General features: G+C 32.0%; 3 protein-coding genes across 5 annotated transcripts in view; 1 reads left to right on the forward strand and 2 right to left on the reverse strand.

Annotated features, from left to right (window-relative positions):
• Positions 1-789: 789 nt before the first annotated feature.
• LOC145932466 (putative hydroxyacid-oxoacid transhydrogenase, mitochondrial) lies at positions 790-4,587 on the reverse strand. 2 transcript variants are annotated; one of them, XM_083031436.1, is made up of 8 exons: positions 4,389-4,587; positions 3,774-3,882; positions 3,052-3,315; positions 2,443-2,675; positions 2,143-2,376; positions 1,532-1,694; positions 1,140-1,421; positions 790-978 (listed from the first exon to the last, which is right to left on the reverse strand). In XM_083031436.1, the coding sequence occupies exons 1-8, from the start codon at positions 4,439-4,441 to the stop codon at positions 895-897; spliced, it is 1,422 nt and encodes a 473-aa protein (XP_082887562.1). In that variant the 5' UTR covers positions 4,442-4,587; the 3' UTR covers positions 790-894. The 2 variants fall into 2 exon arrangements, with proteins under 2 accessions (XP_082887562.1, XP_082887563.1); XM_083031437.1 differs by lacking the exon at positions 4,389-4,587 and adding an exon at positions 3,940-4,057.
• Positions 4,588-5,664: 1,077 nt separating this feature from the next.
• Gp150 (leucine-rich repeat domain-containing glycoprotein 150) lies at positions 5,665-22,795 on the reverse strand. Of its 2 annotated transcripts, none has more exons than XM_083031438.1 (9): positions 22,596-22,795; positions 10,753-11,017; positions 10,139-10,452; positions 8,890-9,482; positions 8,332-8,674; positions 7,879-8,244; positions 7,485-7,658; positions 7,193-7,403; positions 5,665-7,050 (listed from the first exon to the last, which is right to left on the reverse strand). In XM_083031438.1, the coding sequence occupies exons 2-9, from the start codon at positions 11,002-11,004 to the stop codon at positions 6,646-6,648; spliced, it is 2,658 nt and encodes an 885-aa protein (XP_082887564.1). In that variant the 5' UTR covers positions 11,005-11,017; positions 22,596-22,795; the 3' UTR covers positions 5,665-6,645. The 2 variants fall into 2 exon arrangements, with proteins under 2 accessions (XP_082887564.1, XP_082887565.1); XM_083031439.1 differs by lacking the exon at positions 22,596-22,795 and adding an exon at positions 12,125-12,267.
• The window catches only part of Wdp (Leucine rich repeat protein windpipe), a 44,240-nt gene continuing 40,961 nt past the window's right edge, over positions 21,865-25,143 (forward strand). Inside the window, exon 1 of the mRNA XM_083031442.1 lies at positions 21,865-21,897. Within this exon, the coding sequence (XP_082887568.1) occupies positions 21,880-21,897 (18 nt within the window). The 5' untranslated portion in view covers positions 21,865-21,879. The remainder of the gene's footprint in view (positions 21,898-25,143) is intronic.

A 25,143-nucleotide genomic window follows, 5' to 3' on the forward strand; every position in this document is an offset into this window, starting at 1 on the left:
GATTAATATTTTTGATAGTTATCAGCTGATTTCTGTCAAAAAATATTAATCGAGGATAAAGTATAATAACATGTTATTTATAACATATTACTATTTTAATTTTTATAACATATTATTTTAAAATTTAATTAGCAAATTAACGCTTTAATCAGTTGATTTCTGTCAAAAAATATTAATCGAGTTCAAACAAATTTTACATTATTTTTTAAAAAATATCATTCTTTTTAATATAAAATTAAAGAATGGTGCGCGCGTAGCGTGTTGTGTGTTGTTCTATTATAGTATGCTATAAATTTAATTAGGGGGTAAAACAAAACTTGTATAAAAATTATTGCACTTTATTCTCACCCACTATAAATATTGCACATACGATATGGACTAACTTTGTTAGTATATGCTACAATAGACGAAGTTAATTAAAGTCCATTTGATTAAAATCAAATGACTCAGTTGCTATCAAAATTAATGATAGTAGGTTTATTAAAAAACTAAGTAAAAATAAATTAAATAATTTATCGTTATATAGAGGAGCAGTTAACTGATAATTTTGCATTATTAAATTAACGATAGTACAGTAATTAATATTTTATGACTATGTCACATTATAATATTTATTAAATAAAATATATATTATTAAAAATTATTAAAACTTACAAAAATGGATAAAATTATCAGTTCTGAAATAACCGAAAATATTTATTCTTGCGTTTACTAACGAGCTGTTTTAAGATAATAACAATGAATTATATGGAATCTCTAACAATAAGTAAATCAATGCGCAAGTCCTACTTTTCATCGTATAACAAAATAGAATCTTTATTAATTACAATCTTCTGATAATATGTACAATTGAACATTAAGTAATTGTAGTAATTGTAACACACATAAAATTTATTAATAGATGGTAAATGAATTTTCAAATAATTGCGCGAGATCCTCTTCCGATTGTTCTCGAGGCGCCAATTTCGTGATGCGATGCTGAAAAAAAAATAAATTCAGTATACACTTTCGAAATAGAGACTATATAACATCGATTGATTTTATCATATACTCACATTTTTTTCGTTTGATAAAAGATACATCACATTTTTTTCGTTTGATAAAAGATATTCGAAAAATATTTCTCGTTACATTATTACCTGAGGCAATGTTCCCTGAACTAGAGTAGGGATGTCTTCTTTCTTCAAACCAAGCTCCGTCAAGCCGTTTTCAATTTTCATAATGCGCATATATTCTTTCACCGTGTCGGCTAGAATTTTTCCGGCGTCGGTCTGTTTGGCATTTTTGACATTTGCGCCGAGTAATTCCGCAGCTTCCAGATGCCTTTCTGGACACGCGCTTCCGGTAAAGGAAAAAACAGCTGGCGCGGAAATCACTACGGATAGACCGTGAGGAATTATAGGATGATCGTTGCTGTAGCCCTTAAATAAAATAGAAGGAAATACATTTAAGTCGAAAAAAATATCGAAAAATTACACGTTCAATATAATACAGAAATAATTATATAAGTATACAAATTTAAATTTATTACCTTTGGCTGGAAATTTCGAACGTTTCCGCTGATGGGATATGAAAGTCCATGACAAAGATGAACACCAGCGTTTCCGAAACCAACGCCTGCCATTGAGCTTGCTAAATGCATATTACTTCTCGCTTCCAAATCGTTTGGATTGTAAACCGCTCGTTCAAAGTATCTGTACAAGAAATTAACTATTATTATTGATATATGTCGTTTCCTAGTTTATTTTTTAGAAAGCATGTGTTTTAAAAAATGCATATTTTTTTGGAGCAAATATTTTTTTCGGCATAAAAACTGACAAATTAAAATATTTTTCAATTTTTATAAATCAGATTTAGGCAAATTAAAATTGATTAAAAATTAAAAAATTAAGTTTTATCATTTATTTAAGAAAGAGACTTTTTTAAATGTTATACTATTTCATATTATTTAATATTAACTTTGAAATATTATTTTTAATTATTATATTTTTCTAGCTTGATAAGGAATGAACTAATATTTAATTTTATTTTAAATATCAATTTCGTATTTTAATTCGATTCCAAATCTCTATAATTTAATATAATTAAAGTAAATACGCAGATTTTAGGACATTTTGCATAAGCAATTGATTGATTCATTACTTGCGTATAACTTGTAGTGCATATCGCGCCCAGACATCGCTGATAGGATTGCTACCTTGATAGGTTGGTCTCAGAATCGGATTTGATGGGCACGGCGTCCTCTCTGTATAGGGTATCGCTGTGAAGGATTCTAAAGCGTGACAGAGCACATCAAAACCGGAATACACGCACACTCTCTCTGGTAGAGTCAAGGTGTGTTGGGGATCGATGATTCCCAACATTGGACGTAAAGCTCTGCGATAAAACCGTTAACAAATTAATTTTTCAGTATCATTTTCAATGATACGCGATAATTATTACCTGTTCGCGATTCCCGTTTTGGCCTTTAACGGTCGATAATCGAAAATAGATACTCCAGTTGTCTCAGAACCGGTACCAGAAGTCGTCGGAACGGCGATAAGCGGTTTCAGAGGAATCTGAACTGGTTTCCCTTTCCCGATCGGCGCGTTCACATAATCCAAGAATTCGGCGTCTGGATCGCAACTATATAGATTTGCCGCTTTGCACGTATCCATTACAGAACCACCGCCAACCTATGGCACTTTTAAATTAATAATTTACGAACTTATCTCTCATGTACAGAATTACCTGATTCTTATTTTATTTTTCTATCTAAAATCACAAATCTTAAATAAGGACTTTTTTACGTAAATCGCGTTATGCTTAATTATATATAGATTTTAAAAATTCTATAATCTTATGAAAAAGAACTTTTGCATTTTTTATACAATATATTTAATATAAAATTATTTAAAACATTTAATTTAATTATTTTTGATAACAATAAAAAATTTTTTTTTTTTATGCTGTCATGTCAATTGTGATATGAAAAAAGAACCATTGACAAAATTTAATTGATCAAGATTTATCGATGAAACTAAATTTTAATATAATTTTTTGCATATGTACCGCTATGAAAGCGTCGAAATTTCCACGCTTGGCGAACTCGATCGAATCTTGTAAGCTTTGTTCTGTTGGTTCCACGCGTACTTTATCATAAATCTCGAATTGAATACCATACTTGGCGAGACTATCAATAGCAGTTTTTACGGGAGCTAAAGTCACCAAATTAGGATCAGTCATTAGACATATTCTCTTTGCTCCTAAATTTTGTATGTCCATTCCCAATTCTCTTGTTACTCCTACTCCATATCTTACGGTAGAACAGGCCATCTAAAATTGTACGTAACTTTCAAATTGTATAAATAACTAACATATATATTAACTAAAAAATTATAATTATTATATATTATATATTTCGAATATTTTTTTATAAGGAACAAATATAAGCCATCGAAGAAAATCTTTTTTCAAGTATTTTTCAAATATTTAACAAATTTTTTTGCATTACAACTTACTTGTTCTTGCCGTACGTATTACTTCGTATAATAAACGAATTTTTAAAGTAGTTTTATTAGAGAAATTGTGTTGCATCTGATATAATTTGATATTTAGATTATTATCAGAAACTCGAAAACATGCGTCAGCAAATACAGCGATTTAAAAAATAATTCTTATCTGAATACAATACACATCTTCGATTTAATACGGTCTGCGATATAATCAACGAATTTGTCATATCTAATGACTAATGGCTTCTTTTTCTCTTTATACAAACTTTTCTAATTTACCTCGAATGCATATTCCTTATCGGGCGTGACATTTGTCGTGGTGCTTCGTGGTTTTCCGTGTTCTCTCACGCTGCTAGCTCCTGGATTTCCGTGCGCTGGACATCTGCATCTAAAAAATACGAGTCAAAATAATTGCATCTAAAATTTGTATGTGTTTCACGTTTACCGTCAAATAAATTTTCATTCTTCGTCACTAAGTATTACTATCCAGCTATTATATTGTGCTTTAATGAATATTACACGTGTAGATTCCTTTGGCAGATGGCCACTTAATATCATAACATTCTACATTTTTTATTTACAATTATTTATATAATATCTTTAAAAAGTTGATGCGAATTATTTTTATAATTTTGACAAAATAAAGTGCGATGTTATCGCAATTATCGCATTTATGGCTGTCTTTCTTATCGCGCGCATGTTTATTTATGGTTATCCATATTGATGCTATTAGATAAGATATAGTGTACCTTCCGATTTTTATCATTATTATACACTAGTCTATATGTATTATCGCGTACAATGAAAATACTCTGCGTGTTATTTGGGGCACACATGATTGCTACTCTTATTTTTTTCCATACAAAATTTTCGATAAACATTTGATTTACTTACGATTGAGTTGAGATGACTTGCAGAAGATCAATGACGCGTCGCCTTGGAAGCATTTTATGTACAATACAAATAAAAATAAAATTGCAAATGCCGGTTGGAGAAAATTAAAACAACTTTTCCGATCGAAAATATTACGAAGCAACGTTCTCTACGAACTCTCGTGCTTCACTCCATCTCATAGTTGCCTCGATACCACGGCCAGTTCATATTCCCCCTCTATTTACTACTGCATATTTACCACTTAAGCTTGCGATGAGGTCGTTTTGTTACGTGTATTCGTATTCATATGTAGACAGGGCTGTATCGATAGAATTTTATCATGCGTTTTATGATGCTTTCTGCTGTTTATCAGGTTCGAATTGTTAAGAAATTTCTGAAATCTCGTTTTTTGAAATTGGAACTTTAAATTTTAGGTGCAGTGTTCTGCGCATAATTTAAAAGTTTTGCAATTAATTTTCTTAAATTTCTGCAAGTTTATTTGCCTTTTTTAAAAACATTTTATTCACTTTAAAACTGATATATAATTGAAGAAGGCTTCGAATGATTAGATGTTTTAATTTTTCACATTGTAAAAGAAATATATGTATTGCATATTTAAAGCATATTTTATTTACTAGATATGATGTGTATATAATATATCTTATATATATAATATTTATTTTAAATATATTATTACTTATTTTGTTTTATATATGTATATAATATTTTTTTACTTATAGAATCTGTCAATAATTAATTTTATTTTGCGTATAAAGCTACTGCTCGATATGCGTCAATGATTCTAATCTGATTTTAATCAGCTATTCTTGTTTTGCATAATTTTATCGCGTCGGTTCTTGTTATGACAGAATTATTTAATCGAGCTCGTTCAGTTCACTTCATTTATCTCTATAAGTACATTAGCTGTTGTACAAGTTTTGTTTTCGTATTGAACCTTGGGTGAATATTGAGATCATGTATACAAAAACATAGTTAACGAAGTGTTTTCCGTTCCTAATCGTACGTTCTTGATTTTTCACATCTACATCTCTTTTTTTTAAATGCTCGCTTTTGCAACATATTCAATTGAAGCTGAAAATAAACTCCACTTTGATTTTATTTAAAATTTTATTAAAACGATATTTTTTAATTATTTACAGCATATATATATATATATATATATATATATAGTAGTATATAATAGCATTTGCGCAGCAACACAACATTTTGCAAAATGTTAATGTCGTATGTAAGTTTACGAACCTTTGCCGGATAAGAATATTGTCACCATAAAAAGTAATTGAAAATTATATTTATTTATAGTACTGTATTGGCATATATTACTCTGATTGGACATCTTACAAAGAGCTCTCTTTTATTTCGTTTTGTATAAAATTTTGTATCTGTCATACATAATTTCCTCATTCATTCACTTATCATTATCAATCACAAATTGACACGTTTTTGCTCAAATTTTCTACACGCAATTTTTAATATCAATATTATTGTTTAATATTAATATTAAATTATTTCTTTATACTTTCTGCATTGGATTATATTATATATATTTTTCTATAACCAAGTATATAGTACTGTTTAAAAAAACTTAAATTAAACTTCGACATTTGCTTAACCGGCCACTGCTTAACCGATTAGTAAAGTTACAAGCTTTAAATAAAACTTACAAATAATAAGTACTTCACTATAATTTTCATATACATATAAAAATTCATGTTCTGAACTGATTGTAAGATATAGTACTGCAGTTTATATCTAAATTATTGTGAATGTCGGTTTATCAGGCATCGTTTTTGCGTTAATAACGATAATAAACGTACTTATATATTAATCGCTTGTGTAAACTTCGAAAACGTGTCAAAACTCAAAAAATGTGATGCATTTCGATAAATTGTATAACGTTTTTACAAAGTTTAATAATTAAATGCTGATAGTTACTTCGATTTTGATATCCTTTCAATAGAAATGATGGAAAACTTGCCGATAAGATTACATGTATCGTCAGCTGTGGTTAAACAGAGAAGAGTCTGTTTAATTGCGTCTTAATTGGAAACTGTAATTAACGCATATTTTTTGCGAGATCGGTTTACTCTCTTCTCTTCCCTTATCGGCTTCATCGTTCAGCCAATAAACAGTCTGTTGAAGAATTTTCTTTTATTTGCGAAAGCGACGCAAAGTGGTCTTCGACGTGGTCGGGATCAACTACGTCGATCGATCGCTCCGTAATCGACCACTTAATTAATCAGGAAACGAGTTTTCTCTATACACTCTCTGGCACGATTTTATCGTAGTGAAACGTGCTGCTCGAGTAGAAACTACCTCGTTTCGGCATGTGAGGTGTGGCTATCTCTTCTTGCAAGGGTTTGTAGACCAAACCGCAATTCTTGTTATCGACCAAACCCTGACGAAGGATCATAGGTGGCCTTAGAACGGGGCCACGTCCTCGTTTGTTCGCCAAGCAGCAGGCAATGCGCGCTATTAGCAGGAAGACGACCAGAACGGATAGGGCAGTACCGGATACTAGCCAGATTTTGAAGTCTGGTCTCAAGTCGTACCAAGAGTGATATTTCGTGGTGATTGTATAATCCACGTCGTATTCCTGATCCTCCAAGAGTCGCGGGTCGTCGACATGTATACCGTGATCGATGTTCAGCTTGAGAAGCTCCTGTAACAAATGCATTTGACGTTATTGTGTCATTGTTTCGCAATAATATTATTTTTAGAGGTTGAAATTTGAAGATAATTAAAGATATAAATATTTTTTTTCTAACAGGCATGTTGTCGAAAAATATTCGCTATTGTTTTACCTCGTTCTTATCGAGCTCATTTCCGGATAGAGAATCGGAGTCCTCTGAGTCGTCGGTAAAATCATCCTTCGAAGGTATGCTTTTGCTGGGAACCGGTCTAGGCGGTGGACCATCCTCGATTCCATCGCAAGCTATCTTCGCCAAGTCCGTCCATTGACTAATCTCTTTCGAATCGACATCCTCGTCAACATTAACAAAATCATTGGCATATCTATAAAAAGCATTATGAGATATTGAAAGAATTCTTGCGTGATATATAAGTTAGACACTTTGAATTTGAATATTTACTCACCCAAGTGTTTCTGTCGGTGTAACACCGCGATCGGTGAGCCATTGCAGAGCATGATTAAATTCTTCGTCACAATCTAAAGGATTGTGCGACAAATCCAAACCCGACAGTTTTGGCATAGCTCTAAGTTCTTCGACAGTGATTCGTCGTAAAAGATTACCGCGAACCGACAAGAATCTGAAGCGGAACGAAGACATGAAATATTCCGATCAATGAATATCTTAATATCTTGTTTGTAAAAATACGAAGAATTTTACTAAACTTCTGTTTCTATCATATTAAGAGAAAATTTTAAGTAATCTTTAAATTTAAAAATTTATAAAAGATTACATATGTAGATAGAAGTTATGAAAAAATTATATATGTGAAAGAAAAAGTTTTTCTTTAAATCTCTCACCGAAGACTTTTCAATGGCACTCGAGCTTCGCTCCAAACACGTTCGAGATTACAACGACTCACGTCCAGCTTCATGAGTCCTGGTGTATTCAAAAACGGCGTTACTTGCAGTGTAGTCAATGGATTATTCGCGAGATTCAGCCTGTTCAAACTTTCGGCACCGCGGAGCATTTCGGGTTGCAAGATAGAGATGATATTATTGGAGAGATCCAATTCTCGTAGAGACGAAAGGCGTCCCAAGAATCCATTAGGCAAACTGCTTAGACGATTGCTCGCGAGGTTCAGCCGAGTTATCGCCGGCATTTCATCAAATGTGCCTGGTTGGAGATTGTCTAGGCCACAATTCGCGCATTCGAAACGAAAGACACTGTTAAATAACGATAATTATTGATATAAAAAAAATGACCTCGTTTCTTATATTATTTTAATATAACGATAAGTTGAAATATTTTACCTAAACGTATCATGTACCAAACCGTAAGTTTTGAAGACTGGTAAAGTTTGTAAAGTGGGATTATCATTCATCAGTAGAACCTGTAGTCTTGGATTAGCTTTGAAATGATGTTCTGTTAATGACGAAAGTTTGTTATCGCTGAGATCAAGATGTCGCAATTGATCGAGATCATTGAAAGCGTGTTGATGAATTCTCTTCAGATTATTCGATTTGATATATAGTGTATCTAATAATGGTACGTCATTTAGATCCTCTTTGGCGATTACTCTGATCTTATTCCTCGAAGCATCAAGCGTCGTCAGTTTCGAGGCACTTATAGTGGCCAAGGTCGTTATATTATTTCCTGAAAATAATTCCTTCTATATTAATCAGTTTTTCAACAATGAAAATAACTGCCTAATCTTATTAGTTTACTCATCGGTATCAATGATAAGTCGATAAAATAAAAATCTTTGTTCAAATATATTTTTTCTATTAAATTCAATAACCAATCTCGCGTTTCGCCTTCCGCTTATTTTTTAATTTAAATCACATCGCAAAATATGATCATTTTCTTACCAGCGACTCGAAGAGCTTGTATCTCTTTGTCAATGAACAGATCGAGCGGAAGCTCATTCAGGATATTATCCGACAAGTCCACTTCCATGAGCGAGTCCAGCGAGTCGAAGATCGCGCTATCGATCTCTCTCAATCTATTGCCGCGCAGATTGATATAATTGAGGCTGTGCATCTTGGAAAAGGCGGTGCGTTTGAGTCGCAGTATCCCGTTGTTCGAGAAATCGAAATCACTAATCGATGGTGCGTGCAGCAGATAGTGCTTCGTCGGCTTCAGATTGTGCGTGTCGTGCATGTGTCTCAACATGTTACCGGAGATTGTGAGCAAGCTGAGCTGCGTATTGTTTTGAAAGGTATTCGGGTGGATATCGTGAAGACCGTTGCGCGTCAAGTTTACGGCAAACAGATACGTGAGTCCGTTGAATGCAGTACGATCTAGATCGACTATCTCCGTGTCGACGATGGCGATGGACTCCAATTGCTGGAGACCGCGAGCTCGCAGGGCGTTCGGTCCCAGTTGAATCACGGGGGCGTTTTCGATTCGCAGATGTGCGATACCTGGTCCGAAGGCCTGTTCGTCCACTAATTTCGTGCATCTACGGGAAAAATAAATATAATTATTTTTAAAAAATTTACTGAAAAAATTTATCGATAAAATTATATTATTTGATTAAGTATGATTGCTCTTATAAATGCATTTATAGTCGAATTATATGGATGGCATTAATTAATCAGGATTTAATTATTCTAGAAAATCTCCTATGAAAATTTGGCAAAAGACTGTCATCGATTCTGTATAGCTGAGAAACTAAATGAGATAATTGTATTAATACTGAGGCACAACTACAAAATATAAAGGAGACCGCTGTAATATGACGGAATAATTATATAATTGCTGTTACGTTCAAATATATCACAACGTCATAATTTTTTAATTATCTTATTTATCACGTATTCGTGTATTCTCGGGTAAATTGCGCAAGTAATGACGTTTAAAGGGTCAAGATATGCGAGTTGCATAAAGTAAGAATGGAGTATTTATTCGAGCAATTTCTCGCGTTGATGTAAAGAAATATATATGTCATAATTATTGCTCTCTCTCTCTCTCTCTCTCTCTCTCTCTCTCTCTCTCTCTCTCTCCTCTCTGAGCAGGAAACAGTTTATCAGCAAGTTTTTTATCTGCTCTCACACTAAGGGACTACGTTGTTATTTCATTATATAATTATCCGATTAGAGAAGCTGCGAAACATACGTTGCAGTCATTGCGGCGGCGTATTGTCCAGCGCATTTGCAATAATCAGGACATTGCGTCATGACTTCTTCGTCGTCGTTCAGCTCTGAGTCCTCATCATCTTCCTCGTTTTCATCGTAATAGTCGTCATCGTCGTTGTCATTGTCGAGCTCGTCAAAGGGCGCATTGTCGAATTTTTTGAATTCTTCATCTTCTGCCGCAGGTTTTACTTTCTTCGTCGTTAACTTGCTCGGTTTAGCGGTCGTTTTGATTCGCAAGTCCGCATGGTCTCGTTGTGCTTCGGCCTTCAAGGTCTCCGCCACTTCTTCCTGAATCTGTATAATCGTTTTAGTCATGATTAAAAACATGGTGACGATCAGATTGAGACTTTAATCGTATTCCAGGATATTTCATATTTCGACTTCGACTTTGACATCATGTTTGAGAAAACGATTTTAATTCTTCAACGTATGTAAATGTATTAATTTACGATCTTAATGACTCGCGTAGTAAAAAAAAATGTTCGTCGAAATTGAATTTTCTTTTTAATGTGAGAAGATATGAGAGACTGATCACTATAAATCGTCAGATAATTAAAAATATGTGCAATGTTTTTCATGTAATTAAACACTAACCTTGGCATCGGAAGCGTCTTTGTCTAGAGTGCGAATCTCCTGCATCAATATGTCCTTCATATTCGAAAAAGGTCTGGCATAATCTATAAATTTGCCCTGCGTCTTCTCAGATTCGGTGGTGGTCGTATTCAATTCATTGTGAGCAGATTCCGTAGTAGATGGAAACGAAGTAGTAGATGTAGTAGTAACCTTGCCGTTTGTGACAGTAGTGATCGCCAAGAAGGTCAGCAGCCAAGCTGCCGAGATCTCCATGTTGTAGCTTATTCTGAAAAGATTAGACAAAGATTAGAAAAAGATTAAATTTTATTAGTAGACGATAAGAATATTTTACGAAATTTAGGCACAATTTTTTTTTACACGTCAACTAATGCTTAATGCTTCTCCGGTAGTTTCGAGACGAATTTTGAAGATTTTGATATAATAAACTTTTTTGTTATTAGAATTTTTTATTATAATTATATATTGAATAACTTTAGTTATGTATTGAGTGGCCATACAATAAATGTATGTAATTATTTTATAGACGATTGTTAGTGAACAATACACAGAATAGAAAAATAAATTTAATATTTTTTATTCGAATATAAATAATTATAACAATTCAAGACGACTTTAAAATTTATTCAAAATTTTTGTAAATTAAAAAAATACTTTATCTTACAAGAATTACTAGCTTATCCTTTGTGTGTTTTCAATGAATAATTAAATATGTTTTCTTAGTATGGTTTCTAAAATTTATGGTCCATAAGAAATGCACCATTTCTGAGTTATTTTGTGTAACGTGAAACTTTCTTTCATTCTTTCTCAAGTAACATCTGGTGGCCAGTTTGTTTCTCAAGGCAAACGGTGCTTTATTAGACTTCTTGAAACGTTACTGAACGATAGACCAAAAAATGAACAATGTATAAAAAAAAAATTAGAGAAATTCATATTATTAATTTTTATGACTGCTCTTATGTGCAACACAATTTGTAAGAGTACGAATATATTTTTATATTTCCCATGTAGTATGACAAATCTACATCAAAGTTTCAAGAGATTGATTGTCGAGTTGCTGTCATATTCGTAGCGCAATTAAGTGCAAGAGAGCGAAAGTTCTTGCAATTCCAAATAAACAATACTTTTGTCAGAACAAAACTTCTATTCATTATTAAGATTTCTTACGCTAAATTTTCATACGCTTTTTTTGACATTTAAAAAAATAGATAAATAGAATAATTAATCAATTTCTACGTTACTTATATCGCTGTAATGCAAAATATTAATTCTTCCTGTATACAACGCAGTTTATATATACCAGGACTTTGCGGAATTATCAAACTATCGTTTAAATAATGATAATTAAGATTCTGTCATTTTCGTGAGAATGTACCTTTATTCCGACTCAAGGGAGCCTGTGCTACACGAGCTCGAGGAACAATACAAACTGCGCTCCTTTCGCGGTATCAGAGATTTTAGCGGACGCGGTTGCACGCGGTGTAGCGCTGTTACTGCACAACGTTCATGCCCCACCTACGGACGCTGACGTTAGATAACCGTGACGGTTTGCAGACCGACGCGACTGGCACGTACGTGAATAGATCGGATTTGGGATATCGGATGCGAACTTTTCACCAGAGATGAAAATGCGGTGATGATGCGCGGTGAATTCTTGTTTGATGACTGCAGAATCAGAAAGCATTCGAAGAATGAAAAATCAGAAATATCCCGCGTCATTGATAGCAATTATTATTAAACACATTAGCGATACATTGGGCAATTATTGTTATTGCACAACATTGTTCTAATATGTTAGATGAGATGCGAGGTAGTATTTTACTTGGAAAATAAATGTCTAATACATCACTGGATAATATAATGTCAAATCACATTGTTCTTCATAAGAATGATGTCTTATTATTTTTTTTATATTAAAGTTTTAGTCATTAAATTTTTTTTTTTACAACCAAATACGTGTAAAGAATGCAAAGAAGTGTTTTCATTTTTAATAATCAAGAATTACATGTGATAATAATAAAATATTTGATTTACAACGACATTATACTAATTACAATAATTTCTATTGTAATAATAATTATATTATTTTTTTTATATTAAAGTTTTAGTCATTAAATTGCTTTATTTAGCCACATTTATGTCACGAGAGCTATCCCTTTTGCTCTAAAAAAGGAATTGATTATCATTATAATTATTATTAGAATAGAAATTATTGTAATTAGTATAATGTCATTGTAAATATTATATTATTATCACATGTAATTCTTGATTATTAAAAATGAAGAAACTTCTTTGCATCCTTTACGCGTATTTGGTTATAAAAATTTGGTGGGAAGAATAATTTAACACATCAAGGATGATGTGTGAACACTGTCTTCGAAATCTGTTCAGTTGTTGTGTAAAATATTATTACATAAACATAATTTTAACTTTAATTTAATTTTGCAAATAATCAACGATAGAAAAAGAGAAGAGATTCGTGAACATTTAATTTTTTTGGCATCTAAATTTCACTTATTTCATAATCTTTATATAGCGAATAATTTGTATAAATGTTGCTAATAATTTGTATAAATAATTTCTATAAATGTTGCTAAGTATCTTTAATCGATGTACATTTTTACATCAAGTATTTTTTTTATCAAGAGTTGAGTTTGCTTAGATAGGAAGATCGATTTTTTGATCGAGATCTTTTATCAGTCACAATTTTCAATGTTATTCGCTTCTGAAGGGTATTATATCCTATTAGCCGAAAAATCTGTTCGAAAAAATGTCGTAAATACGCACAGGTACAAATGGAAATTCGCAGAATAGCTAGGAATTTTCAGATAAGCATAGATTAAAATTGCGTAAAATAAGTAAGCAGGATAACATTTTTTGCTTTGTAACGTTTTGTCTTTACGTAGCCGAACAATTGATTTTTAAAGAACAAATTATGCTTCATCTGTTTAATTTAATATTTCTATATAGCCGCGTTATTAAAAGCAATTATCATAAATATGAAACTTTGCAATTTTCATATAAAGACATACATCCAATATTTAATAATGTATATAAACATTATTATTATAAAATATGATAAAATTCTCAAACGCATATCTATATTTTAAAATTCACAAAATGTTATCGCTTGTTTATATGTCGAACAGGCTTATTTAAATCGTATCTCAATTTTTGTGTCCCTTTAGCTGATCTGACTAAGCGCAGATTAAATGTGCATTAACTCTTGAAGCGGCATTTACATCAGTTGCTGCGTCATTCTTATGCTCTCTTGTGCGTAAACAATTTCTTGGCACAAGGAAACTATTCAAATGCAAGTGTGCGAAGAATAGTTATCACCGATACGTAAGCAAGAAGTACGTTAGCATGCGGTAGAGGAACATCACAGTGACGTGCAAATGCTATAAAATTGGGAAATTATTTTTACGCGTCAGAAATACGCAGATTCTGAATAATTCTCAATGTCGTATTATATAGATTAGATGCGACATTAGAATTGTAATTATAAAAGTGAAAAAGCAGCGTGATAAGACAGACAATATTTGCTTGACGATATTATCTCAGTGCGCGAATGAAAATCGCATGACTCACTCTCTCTCTCTCTCTCTCTCTCTTTGTTAGTTATTTTATTTCTCGGGAAATTTACAATACGCGTTTTAATCAACGCGCTGCGCAATAATCACTCGAGATGCTTCTCATCTCTTGAGGACAATGGAATTATATTACGTTGATGTCTCTCGTGTTTATCTTTCCCAGCAACATAAGCGATCCCCGACATATATATGTGCGATCTCACGAGAATTCGTTCACGATATTCATTCACGTTATATGTGTGCAGTGATTTCTTTGAATTGAACTGTGTTGATCGAGCGAGGGGTGGAATTTAAGATTAATGTTATTTTACATTCAAATAATCTTCATGAATTAAGAGATTCATCTTTGCTTGACATCTGCGCCAACAGTATTTTTTGTTTCATCGTCTCTCTGTTACTTTGTAATTTCGTTTTTTTTTTCTTTCGATCGAAAGAAAATATTTAGGAAACGTTTTTTTTGTACAAAAATTCAACTCTCTTCCTTTCTGTGTCATATGGGAGTCCCTTTCTTTGTAGAAAGGTTCTTTGGAGAAATTGCTCCGAAAAAAAAGATGTGACAAAACTCCAGGAGATCGAATCGTAAAGTGAACAAATATACGTGTGAATGTGAATTTAAGAAACGGAAGCTAAGTATAGGGCCCGCGAGTCTTATTCTTTATGGAGCCTTTGTTCGATCTTTGAAAGATAACTCGGTGGCTCCTCGGAGTTTGGGCCAGGTAATGTTACGTGCTCCGAGGCGAAGCCAAGCGCAGGTGGTCGAGCCCCTCCCTTTAAGTCCTAAATTGCCGACGGGTCTAGAAGCGTGGAACGCAAGATCAACCTGATTCGAAAGAGGCCCCCAGTAAATCTCGACATAAGCTGGCGTTTTTTTTTTTCGAGTAACAGGGCAGATTATATAGATAACTTGAATGAATTGCGTAGAAATAACGCGTCAATAGAGAGAGTTGAAACAGCAAATTATGAAAAAATATTCTTGGAAGAACTTCAAGATGGAAGTTAAAAATAAATTTTAAACTGGAAGTTTAAAAGAATCTCCATTTAGTTAAGCAAGCAAAATACTGATTATTTTTACTAATTGTAAGCTTAAAAATACTTGTACAGATAAACTCCTGTGTTTAACGAACATATTTTTTTAAGACTTCTTGGTTTTGTTCACGAAATATTCTTAAGATATTTTCAACAAGGAAACATTCCTACATATATATTATTACGTACCTATATATATATATACTTTATTGAAAAAGAGAATACTGAAAAAAAATGCCGAGAATAATTAATATGTTACGTAAAGCATTACGTTGTAAACCAATCCAGTTGTCAAACCAGTAATGACAAAACATATATATATATTTTTGTTTTATCCAAATAAATTAAACATTGACTGAATAAGTAACTCTTACAAAAAATATCTCTTTTTTATTTACAATGTTCTGTAAGATGTTCAAACCAATTATCAAATCAATTTATACACATTCGTATTCTCTTTATCTTCATAAAGTTGTTACGCCTTATTCAGGTATGTAGCGCGATTGGCCGATGGCAACTGTACTGTACATTGATCAATCTTTTCTTTTTTTATAACAAAAATTTATAATTACGCGACGCGGAAAATTTTGAAATTGCAGCGCGATTATCATAAATCGCGCGGTTTAATCTTATCCGAAAAAATAAAACGATGTTAAAACGCGATTGCTTTTGCAGTCTGATATTTTTTGCGATTGCCCACGCCACTTAATCACATTCCATCGAACGTACGCGAGCGTGTATTGCACACTCGTATACGTGTACGACGTGAATACGCCTCGAAGAGGCGTACTTTGCTTTCCAAATAGGAATTGCACATCCAGTCGCTTTGATCGCTTTGACGCTTCATCGTGAACAATTGTAATTCATTCAGGGAGCTAGCAAACATTCTTGTATTCTTGTACTATGTACAAGATGTATACGTGTTTTTTTATATCTTTATTAAATAACAAATAATTTCCCATGCGATTATCCGTATATGCCGATTAATAAAGATATACAAATTTAAAAAAATATTGTCACCAAATTGATACTCATTGTATGATTAAATGCATACATTAGCAATTTATATAGAAATCTTGTTTATTAGTAGCATTATGTAAAGAATTTACTGAGCTCGTTAGAAACCTTAGATTGATGTGTAAAATGTCATGCATCTGTATGTAGCACAACATGTGCAATCCAAACGGTTTGCGTGCCAGTAAGTATACGTAACTAACTGATTATTATTCACGCTCATATGCACATACACATCCACAACTTCAGTCGTCGAATATGTATGAATCGTGAAAATATATCATTTTTTATTAAACGTAGATATTAAGTACAAGAGTACATTTTCATTTTTTATGAAAATCGATTTCTATTTTTTCCCGTAAGCAGGATGCTCTTGTTTTATCACTATAAATGCTTATAGTATCATAATCGGGACTTATGCAATTACGCGATCGTTGTAATTACACTAGTAACGCGATAATGATGGATTATGCGTCTCCTCAGTTCAATGACTGTATACAAAGCAGATATTAAGTACATAATATATAGACCTGGTCATATTCTTTTATATTTAATTTCTTTTAACGGTCATATTGTGGTGAATATATATTGCATAGTTATCCGGTGCTGTGGTGTTGCAAATTAGTTTTCTATCGTCAATATTCCTTATTCAAAATATTAATAATTTAAAAGCAAATCTCGATCTAACACAATCGGAACTATTATTAAGTAATTATCGCTTAAAGATTTACGATATATTTATATTTTTATAAAAATAAAAATATAAAATAGAACAATAATAAAAATAAACTATTTATGCAATATTTTTTCTTGGCAATGTGGAATTATGAGACAATAGTTTCAGACTTGGACCTGCACTCTTAGAAAGTATATCTTTAATTGTATTGTTATCAATTTGTTTTAAAAATCTAGAGAAAGTTCCACGTGTAAATTAACTTCTTAATTAAATAATTCTTATCCTCATATATATAGCTACGTCATTTTAACTCTTAAGAACAGCTCTGCAATTTTCTTTTTATCACGAAAGATACCGTGTTTTATCTCCTCGTGATACCAGTATATTTATCTCTCGTACTCTGTACTCGAGCATATTTGTTTTGTCTCCGACTACGTTATTGCCTGTTGTAATTTAGTACATAGTTAATAAACGATATATGTGTATGTGTATATGTGTATATGCGTGTGTTTATGTATGTGTTTAAATAGCAAGCAGGTTGCATGCGCATATATCAGACTTTTCAAAATTCTGAACTTCCTTGAACCTTTTCCCTGTCTCTCTCTCCCCCCCCCCCCTCTCTCTTTCGCGATAATATAAAATTATTTTTATTGAGAAAGAGAGAAAATAGAAAAGAAGAAATAGTCAGAGCTTTTTGATCCAAATAGTTTATTTGAACAAAAATTCGCCGCCTATTTCTTCTTCATCTTTTTCACTTTTTTTCGAATTATCAGCTTCTTAAAAAATTCCTCTCTTTCCCTGAATCTCTAAGAAATGTTACTGCATACATTTATATAAATATAAACACATTCTCTTATTTCCAGACATTTTCGAATTTTCTTTGAAAATATCTGATGTCAATTAGTTTACTACATTTGCCGTAAGAGCTTCAATTATTAAAAATCATCAATTAATGATGATAGTATCTCACCAGTATCCAGGCTATTTCTGCTTCTCACATGACAAAGCTTTTTTCATGTCAGTAACCGCCAGTCTGCTGGAGGTCAATTCACGTCGTTGACCCTTTTGGTCTACGTGATTCGGCAGAACAGAAATGGAAATAGTGAGTGTGGATGATACGGCCATACATATCGATATTTCGTATTCGATACAGATGGAAGATATGAGGCTGTTCGGTTGTCCGCTTATGAATGACGCAAACCAAGGACAAAAGACATTACGTACTTTAGTCGAATGTAAATGCGATTCATCGAGATGATATCTTCATATGTTGTACGGAGCGCAGACGATATTATTAAAAATCACACGATTCTAGAATATTTCTGATCTCTCATTTGTTTCTATATTTTATTTTATTTCTTATATGTGCTTTATTATTAGTTTAGTATTTAATTTATATATTATATATTTAATTAATTTAATTAATTTGATCTGTTCGTTGGTAAAAATTAGATATATTATTCTATATTTTATGTGTTTCAAAACGGCTCTATAAAGAATGGTTATAAAGTATAATTGAATATGCAGAAAACACATGAATATGCAGCACGTGCATCCGTTACTTGATATCTGTGAGTGATTTTCTCATATATCTCGTTAAATCTTTTTGTATGGACATTTGCAATGTGCATACGTATTGATATACAATATATATGATAACTTAATCGCCTGCAATTATGCTTCATTAAGTCTTTTGTATTGTTGGACATTTTCAACGATACGACATGCTGATACAATTCTAAAATCTAATCGTCTGCAAGTATGTACGCTTTCAATTAGTACAACATCGCGATAATAGGAATTTATCGTTTTAGATTTCCTCATCCCTTGATATTATCAAAAACTTAGAGCATAAATTTTATTAAGACGATATGTGTGATTAAAAAATCATTAAGATTATATTCCTTATTATGAATTAATTAATATGATTATATTTTTTACTTTGATGTGATTGCTACAAAACTGCCTTTCTTGTCTTTCTTGTGAGCCATTAAAAAAGTATATAGAAACTTTATGTTTTCGTAATGTCGACATTGTCCCATCATCGTATGACCTCGTGTAATTGCGTGGCATTGAAAAAATTTCCGATGGTTCATGTGTCGAGAATCGAAAGCATATTCGCTGTCACGTGGCCTTTTATAGTTGCATCGTATGTGAATTGATATCTTCCGGGATTATACCGTCCTCATAAGCGTTCTTTGTTAATAATTCTGAAATCATCACACTGGAAATACTCAAGTCTGAGCCTCGTTGAATTATCACTTATTTTGGTCAAAGAAAAATTAAAGTGAGAAAAATTGGATGGAATATGCTTGAAATCTTTCCTGAATCATAAAAACGGCATTAAATAATAATTAGAACGAATAAATTAAAAACATATTTTTTAAATATCTGCGAAATATAGAGCTCATCGTACAATCTCAATTTACGCGTTATATAGTAATTGGATTCCGATGACTATAACGATTTTTCATGACGATTTCGCATGCATCGCTTGCTTTTATCGGGAATATAAGGAAAACGTGTTCGAAGAAAAAATACTCACGTATATTTAATTGCTCTCATTTCTCAGCGGACTGTTTTCTCATTATTTTAATTTTATTATAGATTAATGTAGTTTGATTTTTAAATTTTGATTATATGTATATAATATTTTTGGCTGATAGCGATTATATATTCTATCTTTCATATTTATAAATGATAATGAAAGCATTCATAATCTGCTAAAATGATATGAAACTTTAACAATGTGCAATATATAATGAGGTCTATTTTTTGCCTCAGAGTACTTTGTTCATCAGTGAAATCCTGAAACTCAGTATATCAGTACAATGAACGGCACGTATTAATCATTTATCTCTTTTATCGCACCGCATTATTCATCATGTAGATAAAAAGCTCAATTGGCGGGGCGCGTTGCATGGAACATCGCGTACGTTTTTCTTTTTGCTTGACTTGGAATAAAAAAACACGAAATAACAAAAAGAATAAATCAGTACATCTGGCGCGAACTGGCTCTTCCATTCGATATTTATGCGTCCGGGATGAATTCGAATAAAAGCATCGTGACGAGGAAAAGGTTCTACGCTTAGCAGCGAGCAGATAATGCTATATTGAAAAGTATTTTGAATTGATAATTTTCAAACGCTTTTATATAAATATATACATAACATTTTTTTCACATACACACATAAGTAACAGTAATTTTATTTAATTTAAAGATATTGTGGAAAAATAATATATTAACAGAAATTTGATGCATTATCCATAACAATATAACTTTAAAATAAAATATTTTAAGAGTACAAAAAAAATTTAAATTATAAATTTCTAAATAAACTAGTATTCTAGGGATGTATAGCTATTATTTTAAATAACAATGTTCTATATGAGATGTGCAATCGAGATAATGATTTGACATATTTTGTTACTATACAATAGCAATTTTACTCGCACCTTGACCGTCAATCAGACATTCGCCCGCTTTCACAACCAGACTCGACGGAGGCGCAATGGATCGCGCGCTTCTTACATGCAAAAATAGATCATCTGGTTGGACACTGACCTTGCTATTGCGTAATGACGCGATTCGCGAAGATACATAATCATAATAAAGTCAATCGAAATACGCTGTAAACATTGCAATGAACCGAGTAAAAGAAATCAGAAATTGCGTGTGAATAAGAATTTGTCTTTTGAATTAAAGCCAGCATCGAAGAGTTAAAAATTAACATGTGGAAAATAGATGATATATTGGACTTAATAAGAGGTTTTATAAACTTGATTACCTAATATCGCCAATAGCATACGTGAAATAATATCGCGATAAAAAAAGTAGACAGATAATATACATCGTGATGCCTTCAGGGTGATTAATTTTTTATATGATTTATCTATTCATTTTTATAAATTTTTACTTAGATAAACTTTTAGATAGGGACACGTTTGCACAAGAATTTAAATATTTATCGAGTGGGTAAAAGCGGATTGACCAGTACACACATTATTTAACTTTCATATCCTGTTATACAATTAGTATAGTGTGAAAAACTTTTTCTGTCTTTTCCTGGTTTATGCTTTTGAGAAACATGATAAAATCTTGTATGTCGATTATGTGCTAAATAAGATATGCATATCGATTGTGTATCAATTATATAAAATTAGGATATGTTAAATAAGATAATAAATCTTGAAACTCTAATATATAAGTCAAGAATTCTCTCTTAACAAAATTTATACTTGCAACTAAAATAGCTTATTTTTTACATACATATTTATGTTCTTGAATTTTGTATCTTAATTATATATATAATAATTTTCGAGATGTGAGATAATTTTCGAAAAGTAAAGAAGAGACTATTCGATGCTATCAAGGTGCTGCGCTTTGTTTGCGCGAAGAATTCACCGGTTTCCTCGCTCGATGTATCCTCGCGAGTGAACCTTATGGAAAGTTTCGTGAAAGTCAATGAGAGAGACCGGTCTAAAATCGAGAGTCTGACCGATCGAATTCGTGAATTCGAGATCCGCGCGTATATGACGTCTAAAAATATACGATGAGATCACTGTGTACACGTGACATTTCAAGTCAACAATCGCGTTGCGCTACGAGCGAGCAAAATGCGAATTTTCATCGACGGTGTCGCCGATACGCAAATGAGTCGAGTCAAACAAGCTCCAAAAGAATTCCGCGATCGTTCGCGACAGTCGACATCGACGCGATATATTCGCTGGATTTGCATTCGGTAATCAGTAGCGATTTCCAGGTCACATTGACATACGGCTGAAGGATGGAATTAGAAACACGAATGCCTCGAGCAGATAATGCGTCATAATTTTATTGTAAGCCGAAGGCAACGAGAGTGATTAGCAACAATTTACGTACACAATTCGTGGACATGTCAATGAAACTGCTAGAAAGTTTTAGAAAAAGTTTCAAAATAACACCGCATAAGAAATCACTTTAATGATTTAGAAATTTTTAATTTGTTTTAATACATTTATGTGCTTTGATGTTTGTGGAATTTCTAACATTTTTATGAAGCGTCAGCTAGTTTTTTGTGGATGAGAAAAATGCTAATAAGAAAACGCAAGTCTCGAAATTCCTCAGAATTATGAGTATTTCATTCTTTTGATGTAAAAATCTATACTATTAATGGTATACTTTAAGAAATATCGATAAATATTAAAATTAGTTGGCGTGTTACTCCGAAATGTTGGCAATTGGGAATAAATATACGAAACGAAAGTTTTGCGCAATTTCGATGAGGAAAGAAGACAGTTCCTCAAAAATTCGATAAGTAAAGGGAGAAGTACAAACAGATATCGCAACAAATCGCGCAACTCAAATGGGTCACAGTGATAAGATAATATTCCTGGCATCAAGCGATCAACGTCATCTCCTAACTTGACATGCTGATAAATCCTCAAAGAGATCGGAGCCATTTTGACGACCTGATCGCGTTGCCGATCATCGATCTCACCGTCGTAGTTGCATCGAAAGAGACCCGAGTTCGTTCTGTGACGCGATGAGCACTCACCTGGTCTGCGAGTGTTGTTGACGTTCCAGAGAGGTCAAAGGATCCGCTTATGCGACTTTACAGTGGAATATGCAGAGGTAGAAAGAGCTGGTTCACGTTACGTTATCTCACGTTTATTGCGCACGACGGAATTTCTGAACTAAAGCGGCTGTCGGAGCCGAGCGAACTATTCGAAGCGTACCTTCCTTCGGAGAGACGGAACGGTCGCAGAGCGTGGGGCCTCAGGGTCGGACGCGCCGATTGGTTGGGCTGATCCCCTGGACTTGGTGGGTCTTAGGTAAAAATTATGCTGACAGGTGAGCAGTGTGCGCCACCTGGTAAGAGCTTGGGTTCTCGAATGAACTGACAAAAGAGTGAAAGAGAGAGAGAGAAAAAGAGGTTGTTGGAGAACGGCTTCGTGGTTGCTGATCAGCTGCGTAGGTGTTGATGCGACAGCAAGAGACTGAATCCGGTTAGAAGGAAGTACGTGGACGACAGGAACGGGTACAGATCGAGCAGGTTGCATAAGAAATCTGTTTTCGATTTTTTACAGCATTGAGATGTCTATTACAGTCAACTACTAATATTTGGGCAACGATAAAAATTAGATAGACATGTGGATAAGAAGATTTATCTTTAAATTATCCCGAAAACTATCAACAAGAAATTGAAGAAAAATACCAACAATTTAATTGATCAAGCACAGAGATCAAGCTATCGCTATAATAATCAATAATTGTAGCAATTCTATCTTGAGGGATAAAGAAAAATTACAAATAAATTGATAAAATTATAATCTGAAAAATAAATTTTTTAAAGACGCCTAGAGATGATAATCAGATGATAATCAGAATCAGAATAAATTGTTATATATAATACCTATATATAAAAACTATAGTTTAAAACCGAAAGGATATGATAAAGGATGATAATAGATAAATTCTGAAAATATTATAGAGATAAAATAATGATAGTAAAGATAAACTATAGGTTGCGAAATATATACAATATATGTTTCATACATTTTATGATATATAATAAATATATCAATATCTATATAACCCGTGAAAAATAATTATAATCTCAAAAATATTGGAACGTTACAAAAAAGTTAGTTTTAGCGCGCTATTTTTTCTCTAATTGCATTAAATCAATTAAGCACAATTATAATTACATGCAAAAAGATATATTAGATATTAATAAAAAATTGTGTTATTTCTCTGCTCGTCTATATAAAAATATACGTGACTTATAATTAGAAACTTATATACGTCTGAAAAATACGTATGATAAAAACAATGTTGTTTACTCGGATTTATCATGCCAATGAGAAATTATAGGTCGATTTGAACAAGTCTGTCTTATCAATCAGCATAATATATTGAAGACTTTTAGTTATTTGGAAATAATATATTGTATATACACACATTTATAATATATATTTATATATTTTTTCTGATTCAATGCATTAACTGCAAGAATATAAGAATATAATATTAAATTTATAATTCTTCATATATGCAATAGAAACAATACGCTTCAAATAAATCACTCTTGTTTTTTCATGACAAAATTGTCTTAATTTTTTTCACTTAAATGTCATAGGTACAGTTAGTATTTATACACGATACGGTAACATCAGCTTAAATAGGTCAGATAAGATAATAATTTTGCAGCTATCACAAATAAAACTGCTATGCCACGTTCAACGTAGGACATAGTTTCTATCCAATATGTGTTGAAAAGCGCATCAACATTTTGTATAATATAAAACTTAAAAAATTATTTCTTTTTTTTTCCATACTTTAATATAAAAGAAAAAGAAAATAATGAAAATTAAAATGTAATAAGATAGAGTTAATAATAAGATTGAAGATCAAATTTTTTCTATATATCTTTTTATGAAGTTTTCACTAATACAATTTTCACTATCAAATTTTATGTGATAAATATTGATTATTATTGTTAATAATAAATTAAACATTGATATTCTTATGATATATGATGCTACAAAATTTTTATTTTTATATTAAAATTAATTTAAATGAAAATTATACAAAAGCAATTCTAAAGTAAGGCTGAAGTGTTTATTGTGTATAAAATACAAATTAATAATTATAATAACCCAGCCAGAAATAATCGACGTCGATTCGATAATCAATTTTCTGGCTGGGTTATTAATTTAATTATAATTATACTTAATAATTATAATTATATTTCAATTATATATATACATGCTATTCTATATATAACTATTGATTATTGATAATTTTGAGATATATGCGAATAGCATATATCTCAGAATAGAATAGAAATTTATTTGAAGCTAATTATAATTATTGCAGAAACGAACTTATTTACTTGTGAAACTGCTTTAGCATGCCATCTAGTGTTTAATCCTGTAAAATGTGTTGTATATGTTGCTTTGATTTCCATAAATTACCCTAGTCTAAAAAATTAAAGTAATTTATAAAAATCAGATTATAACATTAGAACACCGAGATCCTACTTTTCTCAAGATGTATAACAGATTTAAAAAAAAAAGACAGACTTTCAACAAGATATATAT

Source organism: Prenolepis imparis, unplaced genomic scaffold (assembly GCF_030444845.1).
Source record: "Prenolepis imparis isolate NDT839.2.m4 unplaced genomic scaffold, iyPreImpa1.0 SCAF_2, whole genome shotgun sequence".
Classification (NCBI taxonomy): Eukaryota; Metazoa; Arthropoda; class Insecta; order Hymenoptera; family Formicidae; genus Prenolepis; species Prenolepis imparis.